Here is a 21,801-nt window from a genome sequence, read left to right on the forward strand (position 1 = left end):
CTGTGAAACTGCACATTAAAGGTTCTCAAACCAATCCTCGTGAGGCAGCTAACAGGCCATTATGTCCCAGCTTGAATTCAGATGACAAAGAACCCTCTCAAGCTCAGAATTGCAAAAAAAATAAAATACATATCCCAGCAGTATTAGATGCAAGATCTCCTGTTTTGCTGACATGCTATAGTCTTGTGAATCATACACTTGTACTCAAAAAAAGGGAGACTTATTTGGATTTTCTTTCCATTGTAGTCCTCTAAGCGATAATTTTACTATTAACCAACTGTATTAATTTTCTGTCACCAAGGGAAGTTTGTAAATAACAATGAATCACTGTCATCTTAACTGAAATTGTAATATTATCTAGTGTCGAACTAATTTTAAAACAAGGTGCTCTGTAAATTGAGTATTGATTTTTAATAATTAAAGTTATGTTTCAAGCTACCACTCCAATCTTTTTATCCCGAAGGAACATTTTTCCAGTTCACTGTTCTCGAGTGGCTTTAACTAGATTCTGAGTATATGTCATTGAATTAAAAGGCGCTATTGACTTGTTTTTCTTCATATGTAGACGTTATCCCGAGCCATTAGAATAACTTCAGAAAATGAGGCATTGAATTATCCATGATGACAATAATACGATAGCAGTCTCATTTATCAATTAGAATATGCATTCTAAATGACAGCTCGCCATTAATATGAATATTAAATGAGAGCCACTGGCTGAACTGCTGCTGTGAACGTCAATCAACAGTATCAGAGAGGCAAATGCTTCCTGATGGCAAGAATTGTCAATTTAAGAAAATAATAAAATAAAAATAATTCAGTCGCTCAATTTTTGTGCAGGGATTTTCCACTTTGAAAAACTAGATTTTAGTCTTACTCTCTTTGACTGTGTTCAAAAATGAATACAGTTCACCATAATTTAATCTATTCAGAGGAAAATTAGGTCCCCTGCGCCATTTTGCTTCCTTGAATGAATTTCGTCAATGCGCTGGTTATATGATTACAGCTAAGTGCTCGTTTGCTAAGTTTCATGTGGATGCAATATATATATAAATAAAAAAACAAATCACACACAAGAATTACGAGATAACCTGGGGTGGCAGTTAACAAAGTGCAATGTATAGATTGTAAGCTTGCGAGCCGGGCTCTCTCCACCTAATGTATCGGTTTGTCTTAGTCTGTCAATTCTTGTCTTGTCATACCCCTTGACTTTATGTATTGTATTAAGCGCTCCGTAAACTGTTGGCACTATATAAATAAAAGATAATAATAATAATGTATAATATATGCTTTAAGCGAAATAATGGTCGTAAGAGACTGCTGTTCTAAAGGTTTTCTAATAAAAATTAAAGCTCTGCATGAGCGTAGAATGTTAGTGTGTGTCTGTTACGGTATGGTGTTAGAGTGTGTAAATGTGTTAGTGTATGGCAAGGCTCGACAAACACACTGTGTGTGTGTGTGCGCACCAGTGATGCAGTGAAAATTTCACTTGACAGTAGTTTACCGATAAAAAACAATTACTTTGATGATCTCATGTCCCAATACTCTAAAGCCCTGGGTATATCAACAAAAGTTGAAGGGGCTAATACGTTTTCACAGCACTGTAAATACAATGTGCTTTCATAAGATGATCAAACGAGAACAAATTGTAAGCTCATTTGAGCAGGGTGCTCCTCACCTATTTCTGTATGTTATATACTTATTGTTATGGTATGTCTACAGCCCTGTGGAATCTGATGGCGTTATATAAAACAATAATAATAATGACAAGGGATAAGTGGATACCTAGCAGCAACAGCTAGTTGAAGAAATGTTTGCATCATGATGGAATACTGAGATAAAGGCATAACTAGGAGCTTTCCTAGAGTTCACTACTGGATCTGTACTCCCAGAATGTGACAGGCAGCAGTAGTTGGGAGGGTTTGTTTCATGCTGTTCCACCAATTCTAAAACCAAGTGAAACTTTGCCTCATTCATAGCTTGTTACTAGAGTGCTTGTTATTGTTGGACATTACCATAGAAACAAAAAAGCTTCTTAAAAGTTTGTGTTGTTTTTACATTACTAAATCTCAAAGAAAAATATTTGATGGATCTTCTAAGAGTTATTTGCTGAATTTACCATAGAGCCGCAATTGATAATCTGCCATCTTTAATTAAGAAGAACCAGGTAGGATGTAGGCAGGCTAAATGCTATTCCCCTAACACATGCTCCAACAATCAGGTTTCATAGAAATGGATCGATTAATTGATCAATTGACCCATCTTTTAAAACTTTTTCCTGGATTGTTCACACCTTTAGCCTTAAACTGCTATCATTTCGCATTTTGTGATAATAATTTGCAAGATTGTAATCAGTAAAACGTTCCAATGTACGGTCTGTAATTTCCATCATTTTTGCAGAAATGAATTACTACCTCCTACAGGTTACAGAAAGAAACTGATTTTATATCCGCATCTAAATATAGCTTGGTCTCTAAATGTTTGTATGGCTCTTCATATGTATGAATTAATTCCAGTATAAGTGGTCAGGATAATACAGTATGCAAATTTAAGATGAGACCATGGACTGATTAACGTTTGAGTCTTTACATCAGGAAAAACGGGCAGACTAGTTTTACCAAAAAGTTCTATGTTTCAAATCTGGGTTAATTTGATCAACTCCTGCTGTTCGAGGCTATTCTAAATTGTATTAACTGCACGTGTATAAAGCGTTGTCTTCAAACTTGGGGAGCATCTTCCAAATTTTCTATAATAATATGTACTCTCAAAGCACTACATATGCAGGTTCCACTTAAATACACCTTGTGGTTTGTCCATTATATCAAATAGAAATAATTATTAAATCTTTATGGAGAACAAACACTCTAAGGACAAAATAACTGTTTAGTTGCATTACCCCCTTAAAATACAAATGCATATTAAAGTACTTTATGGGAATATGCATTCTTTCAAAAGGAAAAAAATAATAATAATAAAGCACTTGCCTGGAGAATTTGCAGACCTGCAGCTGCCCTCCTCCCCCGCAGTCTGATGGTTCTTGTCACTAATTGGCTGCTTGAAGTAGCCAATCAATGGTAAGAAAGCATTCCCACTTAAGTGAGTGGAAGCACTTTCCACACATGTGCACAGGGTCTTAACAGACCCCACACAGTGTTTGCTGAGTAGATGTGTTTGGCCAAACACATCTCCTGCATGGCATGTAGAATCCTCCCATGCATTTACAAAAGAAACAGCATGAAAATGATAGGGGCTATGCAGGTATCATACGTACGAGTGCATATGATGAATGGAATGTTCCTTTAATGAACAGATTTACACCAATTTCCCATGCTTTTATACAATACAGCCCCCACCGATCAGTCATAAATACAAGACAAATTTAGCTATGGATTTTTTCTTAAATAGTAATCAAATATTATATATATATATATATATATATATATATATATATATATATATATATATATACATACATATATATACACAAACACACACACACATACAAACATATATACATACATACATACATACAGACACACAAAGGGGACATATTTTGCAAACCACATCTGAACTCAATTGCTATCAAACAGTAGAGGGCACTAAATACTTGTGTATGTTTGATACACAAATAGTTTTTGCATTTAAATTGATGAAATTGTTGGCATTGAAATGTGAAATTGTAATTGTATATAATTATACCCGATACCTGTTTTGTAACAGGCATTGTGTACATTTTAGTTATTTGTGTAATTATCAACAACAACGAATTCTTAAAAATCAATTTCTGCTCTCAATACCATATTTAAAAATAATGGATAAAGGTGCTGTCATTAGCTGCAATATCTTGTCTTTCTGCATAATTTAGATGTGTCACAATCCGGTATTGTGTCTAGAAATAGCACAGAATACAGCAGTGCCATTCTTTGATGACAAAGTTACAAAGGTTTTGTCTATGTGCTTTCAGTCTGTTGAATGTTTTTTCTTTATTATTAATGTCTGAGTTTGCAGCATGCCATTGAAAACATTACTCAACTCAGTTTCATCATATTAAAGGAGCTGTCACATTCATTTTCTTTCCGGGAATTGGTGAATCAAACAAATTGTAACACTGGAACAGCGTCCAAATAGAAGCCTTCCTTTGACGGCAGATAAGACCCATTCGGCCCACCTAGTCTGCTCATTTTTCATGACGTAAAGATCCAAACTTTAATCAGTCCTTGGTCTCGTCTTAGATCCAGGATATCCATTTGCCTATCCCATGCATGTTTAAATCTCTTCACTGTATTAGCCTCTACCACTTCTGCTGGGAGGATGTTCCACTTATCACCCTCCCAGTAAAGTAAAATGTACTTACATTACATGTTAGCCTCTGACTCTGTAGATTTATAGCATAATCTCTTGCTCTGACATTTCCCCTCGTTTGAAATAAACCACCCTTTGTTGCTTTGGTTCCATCTGACAGGTTGGAATACTCACCACTATACTAAAGAAGGATTCATTTCTTCTGTATCTCCACCTTTTACCGTGAAGAGTGGATCTGAAGTGGGTGATGGAGGCATCTGAGTGCATAAAGTATATAACCCACACGGGAGAGGAGAAAAGGAGAAAGCAGCAGTGGTACATCGCCATGAAGAAGTTTTTCATAACGCTCCCAAAGCTCACAACTCAAGTACTGGTTCATTGCAATCCCTATTTTGTTTCTGCTCCTAGTCTACCGTACCCGCTGTAGGCCTCCACGTGAAAGATTTAAGCAGGTTTCAAGTTAATAAAATGGTTTCTATTGATAGCATCTTCTCATTTTAATCTTTCAGCTCATTTAAAAAAAAGAGAGATTGCTCATGTCTATTGGCAGGACTCAATGGGGATTGAGCCAGCAGCCCTGCCTGTGGTAGGTATTGTGCCTAACCCTTACGCCAGCAGGAATGCCTGGGCTCTCTATCTCCCCATGGATGGATGGCTGCCTCCCCTGTCACTCATTGAAGGCATGTCTGTCACACACGTGGCTTATTGGCTGCATGCCTTGCCTGTGGCTTGCTGTGTAATCATGGGTCTATATCTAGCTGGGCATGCTCCTAGCTAGGACACGTGTTCCTGACCCTGCTTGGCTTATGACTATTCTTTTTATTTGGATTTGACCCTTGGCATGGACTTTGACTCTCAACTAGCTTTGCCCCTTTGTTTGAATTTGATCACCTGGATTTTTACCTATTTAGTGTAGACTTTGACTTCTCTTGTGGATCATCCCCTGGTACACTTGCTACAGACCCCACCTGCCGTCTGCTTGTACCTGCCTGCTCTGCAGACCCCTTGGTGCCCCAAAGCTAGTGTCTACAGATGGGGCCAAAGAGAAAGCAAATGGCTAAGGCAGACAACTGTCTGAAACTGGACACAGCAACAACTGTTTGTCCCAAGACTGATCCTGCGCCTGCACATGGACTCCCACCTGACATCTATAACTGATGACAAAGTGTGATTATCCATTCAGAATTTTGTGTACAACAACCCTCATCTAAACTTGGTCCTTTTTAAATACATAATTGGATTTAACAAGGTACAGCATGGAAGTATATTTAAAAGTAAGAGAAATGTTAGCCTTCCAGCAGAGGTAGTAAACACTAATTCATATCCGAAGATCGGCATATGGGTGATCTCAATAAGATAAGATCAAGGACTCATTATAATTTATTCTTTATACGAGGAAAATGGGAAGACTAGATGGTTTTATATCTGCTTTTGGTTCAAACCTAATGTGGAAGTTCATGTTTTAATGCTCTGTGATACCTCCAAAAAGCTATTGTATTCCTCTGCCATCGTGTCAACTGCTTTTATAGCTCCTTTCCTGAAAAGACAACTCCTGGTTGCCTAGTGGTCGGCAAAAGGAGGATGGATATAAGAAGATACTTACCAGCAACATCACCTTCAAGGCAGGTTTCAAAATAATTGCATCTGACAGCTCCAGGCTCACAGCTTGCGGGTGCAGCAGTTTTTAGTTGTTCCCGATGTGGGAACTTTACTTTAAACAATCCGGCCAAGTTCTGTTGTTACTGTGTGTGCTCTTACTATTGTAATACTAGCGTTTGACCTCAGACCCAAAATTACCAAACCCTATATGCTGTCATATGTTGTGGGTAGCTTTTTATTATTTATTATTATTATTTTTTTTTTTTTACATTGTAGAATATATTGACTCTTTTTTTACCTCACTGGTTTGCACTTGGAATACATATTGGGACAAGTAAACAATACTTGACTTTTAATTTTATTTATTTATTTAGCTAGCGCTGCAGGATTGTTAACATTTTTGTTTTAGTGCTATATTTTGTGCATTATATTGCAATGTATTCAGGGACTTTCTGATTCCATTTATAGTTACATAATAGAAATTACTATACAGCTGACCTCAGTGATCTATTCAAACAAGACTTTCATGTTTCTTGATTCAGGCTGAGTTTTAAAGTACACCTGCTAAGCATAAATGACATGGACATAATGTGAAAAAATTTTTTACATTGTGCTGGGCAAATGTCTACTATTTTCTACTAATAGTTATATGCCATAAGAAACTGGGTGGCATGATCAAGTATGAACACCCAAAATGCACCATCCATGATCCCACTGTACATGGCATGCATTTTTTGTATAGTGGTGTATTTCCTATACTTATTACAACTTGTAAAATATGAAAACTTTTCATCTTTGTTTAATCTTATTTTTTTATACCGTGTACTAGAGGACTACATTGGGATGCCAAAAAAACTTACGGGCGCGGGCGGTCTTGCTGGGGTTGCAGGCGGTCAGGCACTGTACCTGCGGGTCCCGGTAATCCCGCGCAGTCCCGCAAGGCTGCCTTCTCGCTGCTCCCTTACAGTGTCTTCTCTCTTGCTCCGCCCAGGAACAAAATGGAGTCACGTGATGTGATGTCACTTCCCGTGACGCCGCCTTGTTCCTGGGCGGAGCAAGAGAAGAGACGCTGTGAGGGAGCAACTCGAGGGCAGCCTTGCGGGACTGCGCGGGATATCTGCAATTCAGGTAAGGAGGTGGGCTTGATTGACCACAAATGTGGCGGGAGCGGGCGGGATTGGCCACAAATGTGGCGCGTGCGTGCTGGAGTGGAACACCCACATTGCGGGAGCGGGCGGGATTGGGAAAAAAAAAATCAGCAGGAGCGGGATTAAAAAAGCAGTGCCGCGCAGGGCTCTACCGTGTACAAGAATCTGAATACAGCTTGCGTCAATGGGATAAGACACGTTACCAGACAAAATGATAAGGCATCTGTGTGGCTACACATAGCATGAAAAATACACAACCTAAAAAGCATAAAAGGCAAAAAAATTCTGATTTTGGTTGCTGCTAGAATAATAATGGCTGATAAGTACACAAACCATAGCAAGAACTCAACCCATATATTGCTTAGCCTGCCACCATGGCAAAGTACCCCATGTTTGGCAAGTCCTATCCAATATTTTTACCAAGGAGCTAAATCAGCGGGACTGCTTTGCATTTTAACCCAAATATTTATGATGTTTTTTTGAACCGTATGAGCTGAATTCTTTCTTTCTTTGTGCACTTATTGGTCATCATTAATCTAGCAGCAACCCGAAAATCTGAATTTATATGCTTTTTAGATTGTGCGCTCCTATGTTTTTGTGCTGTTCTGACCAAACCTTAGGGTTGAGCTGCCACACAGATGCCTCATTAATGATGTCCAGAGACACATTTTGTGGATTTATGCAGCCTTAGTTGCTTCTCCCTCTTCATGTAATCCCAAACAGTACATGGTACATGCGCCACATTACAATCCATCTATTAATCCATTTACAAAGTGTATCTAGGCTACCCTGTGTATGTACTGTTAGTTTTACCTTTTAATGGTGTGTTAAGTAAAGAACCGTCTACAAACTCTAGACTTGCTTTTTAACTGTCGACTATACCTGTCTAAAACGCATCATTTTAACATGGGCTATTTTTCTACGAACTACACTGAACAGTGAGATGATTCACTTCCAACTGTAGCATGTTCTATGATTAATTTTACGCAGGTCATTGAATAGCGAACCATATGTTAATCACCACGGCTAATAGAAATAAAGAGTAATACTGGTCATTGAACCAAAATCCATTGTTTTTAGGTCCTGTTAAAGACGCTAACCACTGGACACGCATTTTACTCAGGGCCATAGGAAGGGTGAGGCGAGAGAGGCACACGCCTCAGGTGCAGCTACGAGGGGCGCACAGCCGCCCCATCAGCAGCTGCAGGGGTGGGTGGGGAGATCACAATGCCCCTCTAACCAGCCCAACATTGGGGAATGCGAGGTCTGTCACTTCAGAACCCGGCTTCAAATGATGCCGAGCGCCGGGATATGACATCATCCCCGCACTATGCATCAATAGCCAGTGCAAAGTGATGAGGGAGCACTAAAGCAGAGGTCTGAAATGGCAGACCTCGCGCTCCCACAAAAGGATATCGGATAGAGGGTGGAGGATGGAAGATGAGAAAGGTAAGAGATGGTGTGCAAGGGCAGTGTATGTGTATATATATATATATATACTGTATATGTGTGTGTTTGTGAGCTTGGGTTTGTGTATGGGTAGGTATGTGTAAGAGCAGAACTTTGAGGACATTTATATAATGTTAACACTTCAGATCTGCAGTAATTTTCTTTCCAGCTTTGCAGTACAATGATACACATGTAGCCAGACTCCACACAGCTCCATTCCACATCTCAGACCTTCTTTACAATTAGCGTATTTTAGTGTTTTTAAGCTGGTGTGTGTGTATGTATGTGCATATGTGTGTGTAATGGCAATGTATGTGTATATGTGTGTTAATGGGCGAGTGTGTCTAAAGGCAGTGTATGTGTATAGGTGTTATTGGGCAGGTGTGTGTACGGGCACTGTGTATGGTCAGGTGTGTGTAAGAGCAGGTAGGCATATGTATGTTTGTAAGCTGGTTTATGTATCTGGATGTTCATATGTGTGTGTAAGGGCAGTGTATGTGCATATGTGTGTTTATGGGCAGGCGTGTCTAAAGGCAGCATGTATGGGCAGTGTATGTGTATATGTGTGTTTATGGGCAGGTATGTGTAAAGGCAGTGTAAATAAAATAACCTCTGTAAAAAAAGAAAATAGGTGGGGGGCACAATTTTCCATTCTTGCCTCAGGCGCAAAAGGAGCTAACTACGGCTCTAATTTTACTTGATGTAATTCAAAACTGTATATGGATTTTTGGTGTTTTTTTTATTGTAATGTGGAAATACACAGCATTTCATAACCATATTGCTTAAGTGACCCCGTTTTAAATGTGTTCCTGAACCTTTGTTGCACAAATACAGCACACACACAGAGCAAAACTAGCAATGAGTGAATCAAATTCCGTAAACTTGACTTTACTTTTAAGTTCCTTATGCAGAATGATTAATACACCATGCACTGTACCCGTGGCTTGTAACCAAGGTGACATTGTACAATGCTTCCCATTAAACTATGAGTGTCATTTTTACTTTTTAACTTGTTCACATCTTGATGTATTCGTAATTGCAGCAAGGAATTCTTGCCATTTGGAGATATCTACACATAAACCCAGGGAATGCAATTTTTTTATAATCAGCTGAGACAAATTATATTTTTTCTCTTGGCAGATTCTGTAGATGGTAGTGATAGCCATGCTTTGGATTCACTTTCTCTCATATTTTTAACGTATTATTGAGAATGCAATTTATTTTCAGATCTCAACTGGTTTAAAGCCCTTTTCGGTGTGACATGTTCATAAGCAATATGTATTACAATGTAGAGTATTTCTGTGCATTCAAATAATTTAAACTTGTTATTTAGATATTTGAATCAGTGTGTGATTACGAAGAATTGCATACAGTAATTGACGTAGATAATGCGTCTCTTGGATATGCCATTGTATACATCCAACATAAAACAATAAGACAAACGAGAAGTAGTGCCTGTTATAAACGGTCCTGCAACCCAAAGAGTGGAAAATATCTCATAATTGACAACCACATTCGATGCCTGCCCGTACATTGTGTTACTATGTTTTGCTGGTATGCATAGTAGCTTCTCTTCCTACTTGTTGACATGATCTGTATCTTTTGTAGTCACATTTTCAGAAATGGCTGATAAAAGAATATAAAATCAGCCCTACTGAAATGAATGCCCATTGCACAATTACTTTGTATATATTATAATGCTTTAACAGCAAATTGCACAGTTGAAAGTACAATTCTATACACCAGGCGTTAACAGATGTATTTGTAAGCCGCTTGGCTTGCAGATGTGTTTGGCTGAATCACTGTGCTCAAGGAGTCTGCTCACCTCCAGCTAACCCCAACACTGGCTAACACAAGAGGTCTAGGGGATCTTTGCGAGACACCCTGTGCAGAAAGCATTCTGATTTTAATGGGATCCTGTTCCTATCACTGATTTGCTGCTTAAAGTTTATATGGATAGTGGAAATGTCAGCTCAGGGGCTACAGCTTCTCCTCAAGGTAAGTGTTTTCCCCTTAAAGGTAAAGAACACATATTAAAGTTCTTACAAAAAACTTCAATGTACATTTGTCATTGGTTAGGCTGTATTGGACACAAGGTTGAACTTTTTGGCCATAATTCCAAAAGGTACGTTTTGGCGCAAAAACAACACTGCACATCACCCAAAGAACATCGTACCCACAGTGAAGGATGGTGGTGGCAGCATCATGCTTTGGGGCCTTAGTCAGGGTGGAGGGAATTATGAACAGTTCCAAATACCAGGCAATTTTGGCACAAAACCTTCAGGCATCTGTTAGGAAGAGGAACTTCACCTTTCAGCACGACAAACGCCCCAAAGCACACATCCGAATCCACAAAAGCATGGCTTCACCAGAAGATTAACGTTTTGGAATGGCCCAGCCAGAGCCCAGACCTGAATCCAATTGAACATCTGTGGGGTGATCTGAAGAGGGCTTTGCACGGGAGATGTCCTCCTAATCTGACAGATTTGCAAAGTGCTTCCATAAAGTATTAGTTTAAGGGTGTGCACACTTATGCAACCAGGTTATTGAGTTTTCCCCCCTCAAAGATTTCAGCTTGCTTTGCAATGGAATTGTTGATGTTATAGGTCACATTAAAGGTGATCTGTCTCATTCTTTAAAATCACAAGAACCTGGCATTGTAACAGGGGTGTGTATTCTTTTTATATCCACTGTACATATACATATATATAAAATACATGCAGAATAGAAGTTAGAATATAGACAAGATAGAAGAAAAAAGGGAAAGACAGTAGAAAAAAAATGTGAGATGGGAAAAAGACATGTAAAAGAAATTCCCAAAGAGGTGGACATAATAGAACACAAAGGAAAAAGACAGCAAGAGGCAAAGAGTGTTGCTAAAGCCAAGAAGTCCACAGAATGGGCCCTTCCTGTATAATTAATCCAGGGCCTCCTCTGCCATTGTAGGGAGGGCAAAATAAAGAAATCAGATGTATGGCCCCTGGAAGGTAGCACCCACAACCCTCTCCATAGAATGCTGATTTCCGGAGCGGCAACTGTATACCAACTAACTCTTATGTGCTTCTAGCAAACAGGGGTAGAGGGATTTGCACCCAAAGAGGGACTGCCCTGCCTAAATAGGGTCACTTAGGATGGATATTGAAATGGTAATTCACTAAGAGTCCAGAAACCTATAAACCAGGCCCAGTCACGGTCTCTGACTCTCAATCTCCCGCTCACCGCATAAACTTCTCTTCGCAAACATTTTAAGGAAATTACCTGACAGAGAGCTGATGGTCACGTGACACCCTCGTACGGGAAGCCGGCACAGTTGCCGAGTCGCTGTCACGTGACCCTCTTAGTTGCGGTACGCGCTGCGGGCGTTGACAGGTGCAGAGGAGCAGTTGGGAGGAGCGGATGTCCCTCGCAAACGCCTGCTAGGAGAGGCAGCCATGGCGCACTCGTCGAATCCAAACCCTGTGGTAAGGACGGACGTCTCCATCTTCTCACCAAGATTATGGTGTGGGTGCATGCCACATTTATTAACGGAGAATGCTTTATGGATTTAGGCCCTCACTTATTTATCACTCGGCTTCCTACTTGGGAACCGGAAGTCCGTTTAGATTGAAGCTAACCCGAGTGGTTTGTCGGTTGGCTGTTGATAGCATTTGAATGGAAGTCGTTATAGTTGCTAGCAGAACATGCGCATAAAACTAGTTATAAAAGTCTGTTTTTACATATGTGTTTAATGAGATACTGAAGCTCTCACAGGCACTCTCTGCTCTCAGCAGAATTATAGCTTCTAGCAGTTCTGAATTTATCAGAGCAGTCCTGCCTTAACTCCCAGGCTTATGTGGTCAGGGCAATGTCCCATTTAATGGGATATGATTAAAGTGGTTTGAGATGGGGCACTTTGTGGGCGGAAAGTGGTTTGAGATGGGGCACTTTGTGGGTGGAAAGTGGTTTGAGATGGGGCACTTTGTGGGTGGAAAGTGGTTTGAGAGAGCACTTTGTGGGTGGAAAGTGGTTTGAGATGGGGCAATTTCCGGGTGGAATGTGCTTTTTAAAAAGTATTGTACACAGTGTAATCTTTGGAAACAGGTATGTGTGTAACTGATGCATTTGTATGCTCTGTAGTGTTTTATCTCATTACTTTGAGCAGTTATTTGGTGGACGGGAATTAATATGGAGTTTTTACTAATAGAACTAGATGTTCTCAAAGATTCGGCATTTGCTAATCTGGCGCAGGAATTTACTGGCAATAATTATATACGGCCAAAGCAGATGTGTTCTGACGAAACATGTACAGGAAACAGATGGGGAACAGCACAAAATTTAGAGGTAACACAGTATCATATGCATTACATATGATGGCTGGACTGTGCCTTTAAAACAGGTCAGAAATAGTCTATATATAGAAGCCAACTGTTTCTAACAGCATGTCATGCATAGTATAAAAGCAAGAGAGTCATAGTTGCCAGTCTTTAGTCATTGAAGTTTTTTCCTCCCTTGAAAAATACAATACATAGGCCGTGTTGCGTCATATAGGTGTAGGATAGGGCCTTAGGGTATGGTGTGGAGCAGTTTGTTTATCTAATCTTTTCCATGGCATTGGTTGTGTCCTTGGTAGCCAAGTGGGGAACGTGTGGACACTCAAAAGGTTGCATAAATGCACCTTAATCTGTCACATGTAGTGTGATTGTCGCTGGGGTTTCACAAATCTGGTTATGAGGCACAGATGTTTCGCTGCATAGTGAGGAAGTCTTTCCTTCATTAATTCAAACAGTGTGTTTAGCGTAGTGTTTATCTCTCTTTTCTATTGGCAATCATTGTTGGAGAAACTACATTATGTAATAGAAAACCTATTTTCTACAGTACCCCTTTAATCTTGATGGCCAATTGCCTCCAGTGTTGCCATCTGGCTAAAGAAAACCAGGATTTGCTTAGAATGTTAGTGGTCATGGCATTCACAGATAATTTTCTCCTGCATAGTTCAGCCTCCTTGGCCTCCATGCATTGTAGATGGAACAGCGTATTGACTGCATATTGACTTTGCTGATTATTACTATTCACTGAGGATGGATCTGTTAGATTGCAGAATATGTTAGGAGATATATTCTGGTGCTCTGTCTCTTTAAGTGGCAGGATGCCAGGTACTTCATACTTTGGAAGCTGGGGGCAGTTCATCGTAAATGGACCATTTAGGGACAGATCAGAGACCTTGGTTGTAATGGGGTCGTTGAGAAGTGGCAGAATTGGGGGGTCTAATCGCCCCAATAGGAAAGTTGATGCCTGCCTGCAAATGTATACTTTCAGACACCTTACCCGTATGGACAGTATGTGGTAAGACCTTAAATGGGTGCAGCCGCTCCATTCTCCATCCGGCTCCATCCACTTTAATATCTTCTCACGTCTTTTTCGTAGATTCCTTTTGTAGAACACATTCTTCCCAAACCACATTTTTTTCTTATTCGAATACCGTGTTTTCTGAGTTGGAGTTGTCTTAATGCTGCGGAGCACAAGTACAGAGGACCATTCTGTAGCCCCGTTAAAAATTTAATTATCTTTGCATTTTCTAGCTATTTGGTTAGGCTTGTTTAAAGATCGGTTTCAGGTGAGATTGGCAACAGGACTCTAATTTGTATGTTTTATTTTTTCCTATAGCCTAAACTTTACAAGTCAATTATTGAAGATGTAATTGAAGGAGTAAGGGAATTATTTGTTGAAGAAGGTGTTGATGAACATGTTTTGAAAGAGCTAAAACAAGTAAGTCTATAACCTTTTAACCAATAACCTTGCAATATATCATAATAAGTATTGCAGAGCTTTCCAATGCTCTTAAAATATAAGAACTTTAGTATGGTGACTACATAACATCATTTTGGAATTGGAAGTATATTGTACTTTGTGAGTACTTTTAATATGTATTCTTTAAAATGTTTAAAATGGAAAAAGCTTACTATATCACATGTCAGTAGATGTGTTTGGCCTAACACATCTTCTGCATTGCAAATACCATATTTGCTTGAGACAAGTTTTTTTTTTCCAGAGCAAATGCTCTGAAAAATACCCCTCGTCTTATATTCGAGGTCATCTTATAATCAGACCTCAAATAGAGGTCTGACTACAAGACTAAGATCCAGATCCCCTGCACCGCTGCAGGGGACCTGGATCCTCCTCTCTGGCAGCCGGTGGACGTCTGTGCGATGCGCGCAGACAACCTCCTTCCAGTGCTCATACATAGAAGCCCCGGCGGAAGTGTCGACTAGTTGCGGAGTTTGAGGGCAGACTTCCGCCGGCTTCCTCTACTTGACACCAGGGAGTCTGGATCACGGGGACAAGTCTTGGGATACATCGGTAAGTCAGGGGGGCATATCAGGGGAGTATAAAGCATATCAGGGGGGCAGATTGGCATATAGAGGGTATAAGACATATCGGGGGGGGGCAAGGTGGCATATCAGAGAAGCAGAGCTGCATACAGGGGGTAATAGGGCATATCAGGGAGGCAGACTGGCAAGCCATGGGGGAGATGTGCATAACTGGGGGGGCAGGTTGACAAATAAAAGGATATAAAAACAATCATAGTTTTTATTATATATCAAATTAGTTTACATCTGAATTAATATTTACTAATAAAACTTTTTTTCCTATAGGGTAGTCTTCAGGCTTTTTCTTTTTTCTAAATTAATATTCAAATTTTTAGGGGTCGTCTTATAATCGAGCAAATACAGTAATTGGGGGGGGGGTAAATGCATATGGCTGCCATTTATCATGCTGAGCACTGGGTTAAGATGTCCTAACCTGGTACTCTGCATGTTTGGTGCAGAGTAAGGTCACTATGGAGTCTGTGCCAGTTAGACACAGTGCTCCATAGTGGCACGAAGATGAAGTGGCACGTTGAGAAGCCTGATGGCCCAATAGGTCAAACTATAACTGGTTTTGCAGCAGCTGTGACTGCCGTAGGGATATGTTTAGGCAAAACAAATGAAAGAAGAAGTGGCCAAATAGGGAAAATGAAATCCTGCTACAAAGGTGACAATAGAGGACACACTCTATAAACAAGAAAAGTGGAAAAACAAGTAACTCAATAACCCTGAACTCAGGGGGCCAGCAGTTGTCTAGTCCAGTCAGCCTACATCAGAATAAAGCGCTGCATTTTCAGGGTTCTGCAGAATGCATTTGCAAGAGGGAACACATGAAAATTCTACAAGGACTACTCGGCTATCTTTAATGTGCATACTACTGTTAATAATCGCTGTTAGAACTTTCATATTTTCTTGTCATCTGTCTATAAACGTTAGTTGTTCTGTGTCTGCATGGATTTTAGCACAGCAAGTATTTATCCTAGTTTCTTTTCGTTCTTGTTTTAATAGAGTCTCGGTAATTGCTTAAGATATGATTTTGTATTTCCTAGCTGTGGGAAACCAAAGTTATGCAGTCCAAAGCCACAGAAGGCTTTTTCAGAGACAGCGCACCGCAATTCGTTCTACAACTGCCACAGCATTTACATCAGTCCATTCATGCAGCAACAGGTTGGCTTTCTGTTTATTTTGGATTCCCTTTGACTTTGTAAAAATAGAGGACAGTTTCAGTAATACTGTTCTTTTCCAGTTTCAGAGATAGAAAAAAAAAAGAAATGGGGGGGGGGTTGGTCAGTTGAAACTACCCAGATATAGACATAATGCTATGTTTTAAATGTACTCTGTATAAGTTTGTCAGATTTGTATATTGTTGAACACACCTGGGTGTGTCTAGTGAAATTTTAAATTTGGTTGATTTGGTTACTTTTTCACATAGGGCCAGGTAGCGTTTCATAGCTTTTTTACTTCAATACTTGAACTCATCATTTAAGGTACTGCTTTTTGTGTTTACTAGGGTCATATTTTGTCTTATATTAACTTTAGTTGGATGATCTGAAACATTTCAGTGTGGCAAATATGCATAAATAAAAGAATTCGGGAAGGGGAAAATACTTTTTTGTCTCAGCACATTATATATATTTTCCATTATTTACCTGGAAATGGGTATTCCACCAAATATTTTAGATTATATGACTGTTATTTTAACAATGATCGTATTGGAGGCACAAATTCAATGATATAATTACCATAAGAACCAATTTATTTTTTTCTGCTAATTTCTCAACATTTATTTCTTTGCACTAGACTTTTTTTCTTTATAATCTCAGTTGTAGAAATCCTCTATCCTACATACTATGTCTATTGTATTATTATCCGTAGTATGAAATGCCATACAACAACATTCTCACTTGTAAATACCTTAAGTTAAATTTAGTGCTAATTTTTGTTGTTCCACATATTTTGTAGTACTAGAAAAATAGATCATTCCAGAAGTGATTGGTTAGGATATATTGTATGTCATTGCAGTGAGAATAGTGTTAATGTTTTTTATAGCATAATTACACTTTATAAAGAGCATTTTACTTTTTATAAAGTCAAAACATTGAAACTGAGAAAAATAACTTGAATATTTATGGGGTTCAAGCAAAGTGCAAATGACATTGAATATGAACATCTGTGTTCTTGTAAGATACTGAAAAAGATGCAAAGTTTTAATAAGAAAAAAAACACGTCAAAATGATTATTTTAAATGCAATAATTAGAAATATGTTTGCATGAAAATGAAATGAAGTTTGAGACATATGGTTAGAGTTATGTGTTATACTTTTTTATTTCACTCTTAAAGGAACACACTAGCCGGCATGCATATCGTTTTTATCAATTTTACTAGCCACCACATATAGAGTTCCCTGCTGTATAAAAGAGAAATCAATAACTAAATAAAGTTTGTATATCCGCTAATGCAGAGGAGTGATTTACATGTTACATATAAAGATCTGTCTTGGAAAACATTGCTGACATGGCAGCCCTGCTCCAGCCCCCTTTTCATGTAAAATGCGTATTGAAGTCGGTCTTGTTGCATGCATTAATAATATATTTGTAAAACTCCCATTGTAGCCAATTAAACTTAAACTTGCATACATGCCAATCTTGTTTTCTGTCTATAGAATGCAAGGCATTGCACGTGTTTGTTTTTTTAGCGTACACTGTGCTGGAGTCTATTTGAAATGATTAAAAACTAATAATTTTGTCTTTTTAAAGTATTCTTTCCGCCTTGGAAAATCGCATATGGTAAAAAAAAATAAAAAAAAATGGATGATGGCTGGCCGCTTAACTGTCTATTTTTCACATTATCTTTCTTGTAGGTAATCAATATTTAAGATATGTATGATATCAAACAGAAGGGGATGAAGCAAAATGTTTTAAGCTCTTTTTTTCCGTGTGTGTGTACAATTTATCTGTACTCTTGTTTGCAATAAACTCCCTGTAAGATAGGGCACATCATAGTTCAACAAATGTATTATATTTCATACAGTTCTGTGATTTAGAATGAAACCAGTTTAAATCATTTTTAATGTCTTTCAGGTCTGAGAAACTTACAGAATTTTGCAACAAATGAAATGGTAAGAGTCCTGTCTTGGTTCGGATTGGTTTAGTGATGTAATGCCCTTTTTACTTTCTTTCTAGAAATGCCTTTGAACCAGGTATTTTCCTTTTTAAATGTTAAACTCTATTTTAATGCATGTGTCATTGAATGTGCGTGTTACATGACTTCACAATCTGATGGGATTTCTGTATGTCCCATAAAAGGAAACGCTGAAGGCATGTGACAGAAGGTTTGTTAAGTGAATTGCAAAAAGATGACGTCTTTGACAGAATAAGATGAAAGTTTGCGTACATTTTTACTGTCGCTTCGATTAGATTGTTAGGCAGATGTTAGTTTGGAGATATCTTCATTTTCTACTAAATACGGTATATAATAGCAGGACTTATTGCACATAACTTTTTAAAACATAAAATCTAAGGCATGTTTAAATGCAATCCATGCTAAAATTCTTTTTCAGAATTCTTCCGGGACAAATGGAGCATTTACCCTTCCACCTGGGTTAACTTATCCCATTCACCTACCAGCAGGAATGACTGTGCAAACTGCATCCGGTAAGTGGTGAATAGGCATGTGCGTATGTATGTTTAACTCAAAACATCTATTTTTAGATGGTGGATTATTAGAAGATAACATCACTTTATTTGTGTCTTGAACTTTTTGTGAGAACAGTATGTATGAACAGCTGCAACAACATATTAGATATATTTAGAAACTTAAAATATATAAATAAAGCAACATTATCAATGTACTTATGCCCATCACCCTTGCCAGGGTATGGACCCCCCAACTACAGCTCTCCAGAGACCTCTGTCTTTGTCCGTTCTCTCTAAGTGGTTCCAGATGTATCCCATCTTTTTGATGTCAGACATGAGGTCACGACACCAGGTATTTTGTGTACAGCTTTTTTGCTTGCCTTCAGGGTCCCACCTCAGTGCCTGTCTGGTAATGTTGGTTGGCGGCTTGCCTAGAATGTGCCCTATCCAGCCCCATCTTCTCGTCCTTATTTCTTCCTTTGCTGGGAGTTGTCAAGGTCTCTCCCAAAGATTAGTGTTGCTGACAGTGTCTGGTCAGTGGATCTGGAGAGTCCTTTGGTTTTACCTCCAGGTTTCAGCTCCATACAGTAGAAGTGACTTCACGTTGGAGTTCAACAGGCAAACCTTTGTTGCCAAAGACAGCTCTCTGGAGCTCCAGATGTTCTTGAGCTATAAGAAGACCACTCTTGCTTTTGCCGATCCTTGCCTTAACCTCTAAATGAGTGCCTTCATTCTTTTTAGGAGGAGGACCTTCTCTTGCGTTGAAAGGAGTATGATTCCTCTGTAGTTGGCACAGTTGCTGAACCGCACTTTCTTGCGGATCTTGATGAGGTATCTCTTCTTCCAATCCGGAATCTTTCCTTCCATATCTTAAAGAGGGCGTACAGCATCTCCACTGAGGAATCTAGGTCTGTTTTATGGGCCTCTGTCAAGTCCAGCCGCCTTTCCGTTCTTCATCAGGGTAATGGCTTTCTTGGTCTCATCTCTGGTTGGCTTGTCGCAGTTTATCAAGGTGTCCTTGTTGGCAAGGTCAATGTCTGTTGGATTTGTTGGTGCTGCTCTGTAAAGGAGTTCCTCAAAGTGCTCCGCCCAGCTCCACCACTTCTTCTGCTGGTGTTTCTTGACTCTCAGGACTGCCTAGCATGGTGGTCTAAGTGCCTTTCTGTCATCTGTTGAGGGGACTATCTATTTCTTACTCGGAACAGCTCCTGTAGTACTGAAAAACTGTTGTTCAGTTCAAAGTCTTCTTTGGCCTTGAAGTCCTTGAAACACATCTATCTCTATTCTTGCTCATCTCTCCCAGCGCATGATTCCCTATAAGTTGTTCACGTTCGGTGTTACTACTGGACAACGTTCACTTGATCGTCTCCTTCTTGGTTCTGAAGGATGTAGTGATTATCCTAGGGCCATACACTTCCCGTTCTATCAGTGCTGTTTGTGCCTGCTTTGAAAACATGATGCCTGCTCCCTGTGTGTGGGGTTGTCTCTCTCTTTATGGCCGGAGTACAGCAACAACTGTCCTGTCGTCTCTTGCAAAGCCTAGTAGGATCTAGTTGTTACTCCTAATCTCTGCTGCAACTTGCACTATCTTTCCTGACTCGTGCATGGTTCTCTTGTTCCATATAGCGATGCTGATCCTTTCGGTTGAAGGGTCGTGATCTTATTGGCTTCACCACCCAGCATCAAGCGTTTGAAAATCCTTTGTCTTCCAGACTAAGAGTCAGTTATCTCTGTAGAAAGCTGATTTTTACAAGAGTGGATTGCTAGCCCCCCACCAAAAGCTCCTCCTTTACCTTGGAGTGGCAGTTTTCCCCAAATACCTCACTGGTAGAGTTATGAGTGTAGTGGACGGTTATATTCAGTGTCCATGATCTTCCCACATTAAATTGATGCCCTAGCCATCATATGCACTGTAATCCATAATACCCCCAAATGCATTTATTTGTCTCCATTCATCTCCAGTGTTGGCTACTTGCAGGGCTGCTTAGGCTGTCAATCAATGTAAAGAAACTGCCCCATTGTTTTCGAACTTCCCTGCCACTTTTTTCCTTTTTGGAAGAATGCGTATTTAAGTATTTTTAATATGCGTTCTTCTATAGTGGAGTTGTCAGGAAAATATGCGTTCTTCAATAGTGGAGTTGTCAGGGACATTAGATTGTCTCTTTAAATATGCAGTATGCTGAACCAGCTCAACCCTTCTTTCTCACTTAAGGGCTACCTGTTAAAACCAACTCCTGGTTTAGTGAAAATACATCTGACCATGGTTGGTTGCCAGTATTGGCGAGTGCCTGTACACAGTCATTCAAAGAATGCCCGATCATGCAATTGGGCATTACGTTCCTGTTGCCACCTGACACCTACCAGAAGTTTACAGATGGACAGAAGAAACCTCAGCCTGGTAGGCTCTCGGATCGCTCACCTTGCAACTTACACAATATTTATTTACGCAAAATCTCTATTTTTTTCTATTTTAGTATAGTATAAAAAGGAGAATCATGGCTTAACAAACATGGTAAAAATGCCAAAACATATTTCCATCCTTTGGTTATGAAAACCCCCAGGCCCAAAGGTATTATACAACATTTTATTTATTTTTTTCTTCCGTATAATACACGTATACTTGAAGCTTACTAAAAACTATCATTTATCCACAAATTTATTTTGTGTATGCACGTATTAACATGTTTACTGTTTGGCTTGTTGTTGTGTAGGACAGCTGTACAAAGTTACTGTGCCTGTAATGGTTACTCAAGCACCTGGAGCTCCAAGAATTCTTCAGCAGTCAGTTCAGCATTACTTCCAGCACATAAGTCATCCTACTGCACCACCAGCTAACAGCCAGCTTGCAGCTGCGCAACCAGGGCAGAAATGGCAGCAGCAAGCTCCGTTGGTTCAAAAACCCTCTGAAGTAATCGACCTATATGAAGCAGAGAGCACCGTGGAGAAAAGTTTTGCAAATGCCGATGGGGCTTCATTTACTCAGTCTGATATGCTGGAAAATCTTACAAATAATGGGTTTAATCAGCCTCTGAGTGGTTCAGCAGAAACTAATTTTAATGATGTGCTGCCACCTCTCTTTAGTTCAAAGCAGACCGAATTACCGTTAGTTGATAATGCTGATTCTATGCTGAACAACCTAACCATGACACAGACAGTTCAAGGAAGTTCAACACATGACTGTACACTGCCGTTAAAGTCACAGGTTCCAGATACTGATGTACAAATCACCATACTGGATGACGATGTACAAGAAATTATTCCTGTTGACAATGGCAACTTAAACATCCCAAATGAGGTGAGGGTTTTTATGTGTTCAGCTTTAA

The 21,801-nt window shown here is 39.4% G+C and overlaps 1 protein-coding gene across 1 annotated transcript in view; it reads left to right on the top strand.

Moving 5' to 3' along the window:
• LOC149303171 (stonin-1-like) overlaps positions 1 to 21,801 on the top strand; it is a 50,737-nt gene that overhangs the window by 19,682 nt on the left and 9,254 nt on the right. Inside the window, exons 3-7 of the mRNA XM_089481358.1 lie at positions 14,142 to 14,243; positions 15,892 to 16,009; positions 18,026 to 18,042; positions 18,403 to 18,496; positions 21,190 to 21,773. Of these exons, the coding sequence (XP_089337484.1) occupies positions 14,142 to 14,243; positions 15,892 to 16,009; positions 18,026 to 18,042; positions 18,403 to 18,496; positions 21,190 to 21,773 (915 nt within the window). The remainder of the gene's footprint in view (positions 1 to 14,141; positions 14,244 to 15,891; positions 16,010 to 18,025; positions 18,043 to 18,402; positions 18,497 to 21,189; positions 21,774 to 21,801) is intronic.

The sequence above is a fragment of the Sceloporus occidentalis genome, unplaced genomic scaffold (genome assembly GCF_023333645.1).
Source record: "Sceloporus occidentalis isolate IW3139 unplaced genomic scaffold, rSceOcc1.0.p SCAF_15, whole genome shotgun sequence".
NCBI classification, from domain to species: Eukaryota; Metazoa; Chordata; class Lepidosauria; order Squamata; family Phrynosomatidae; genus Sceloporus; species Sceloporus occidentalis.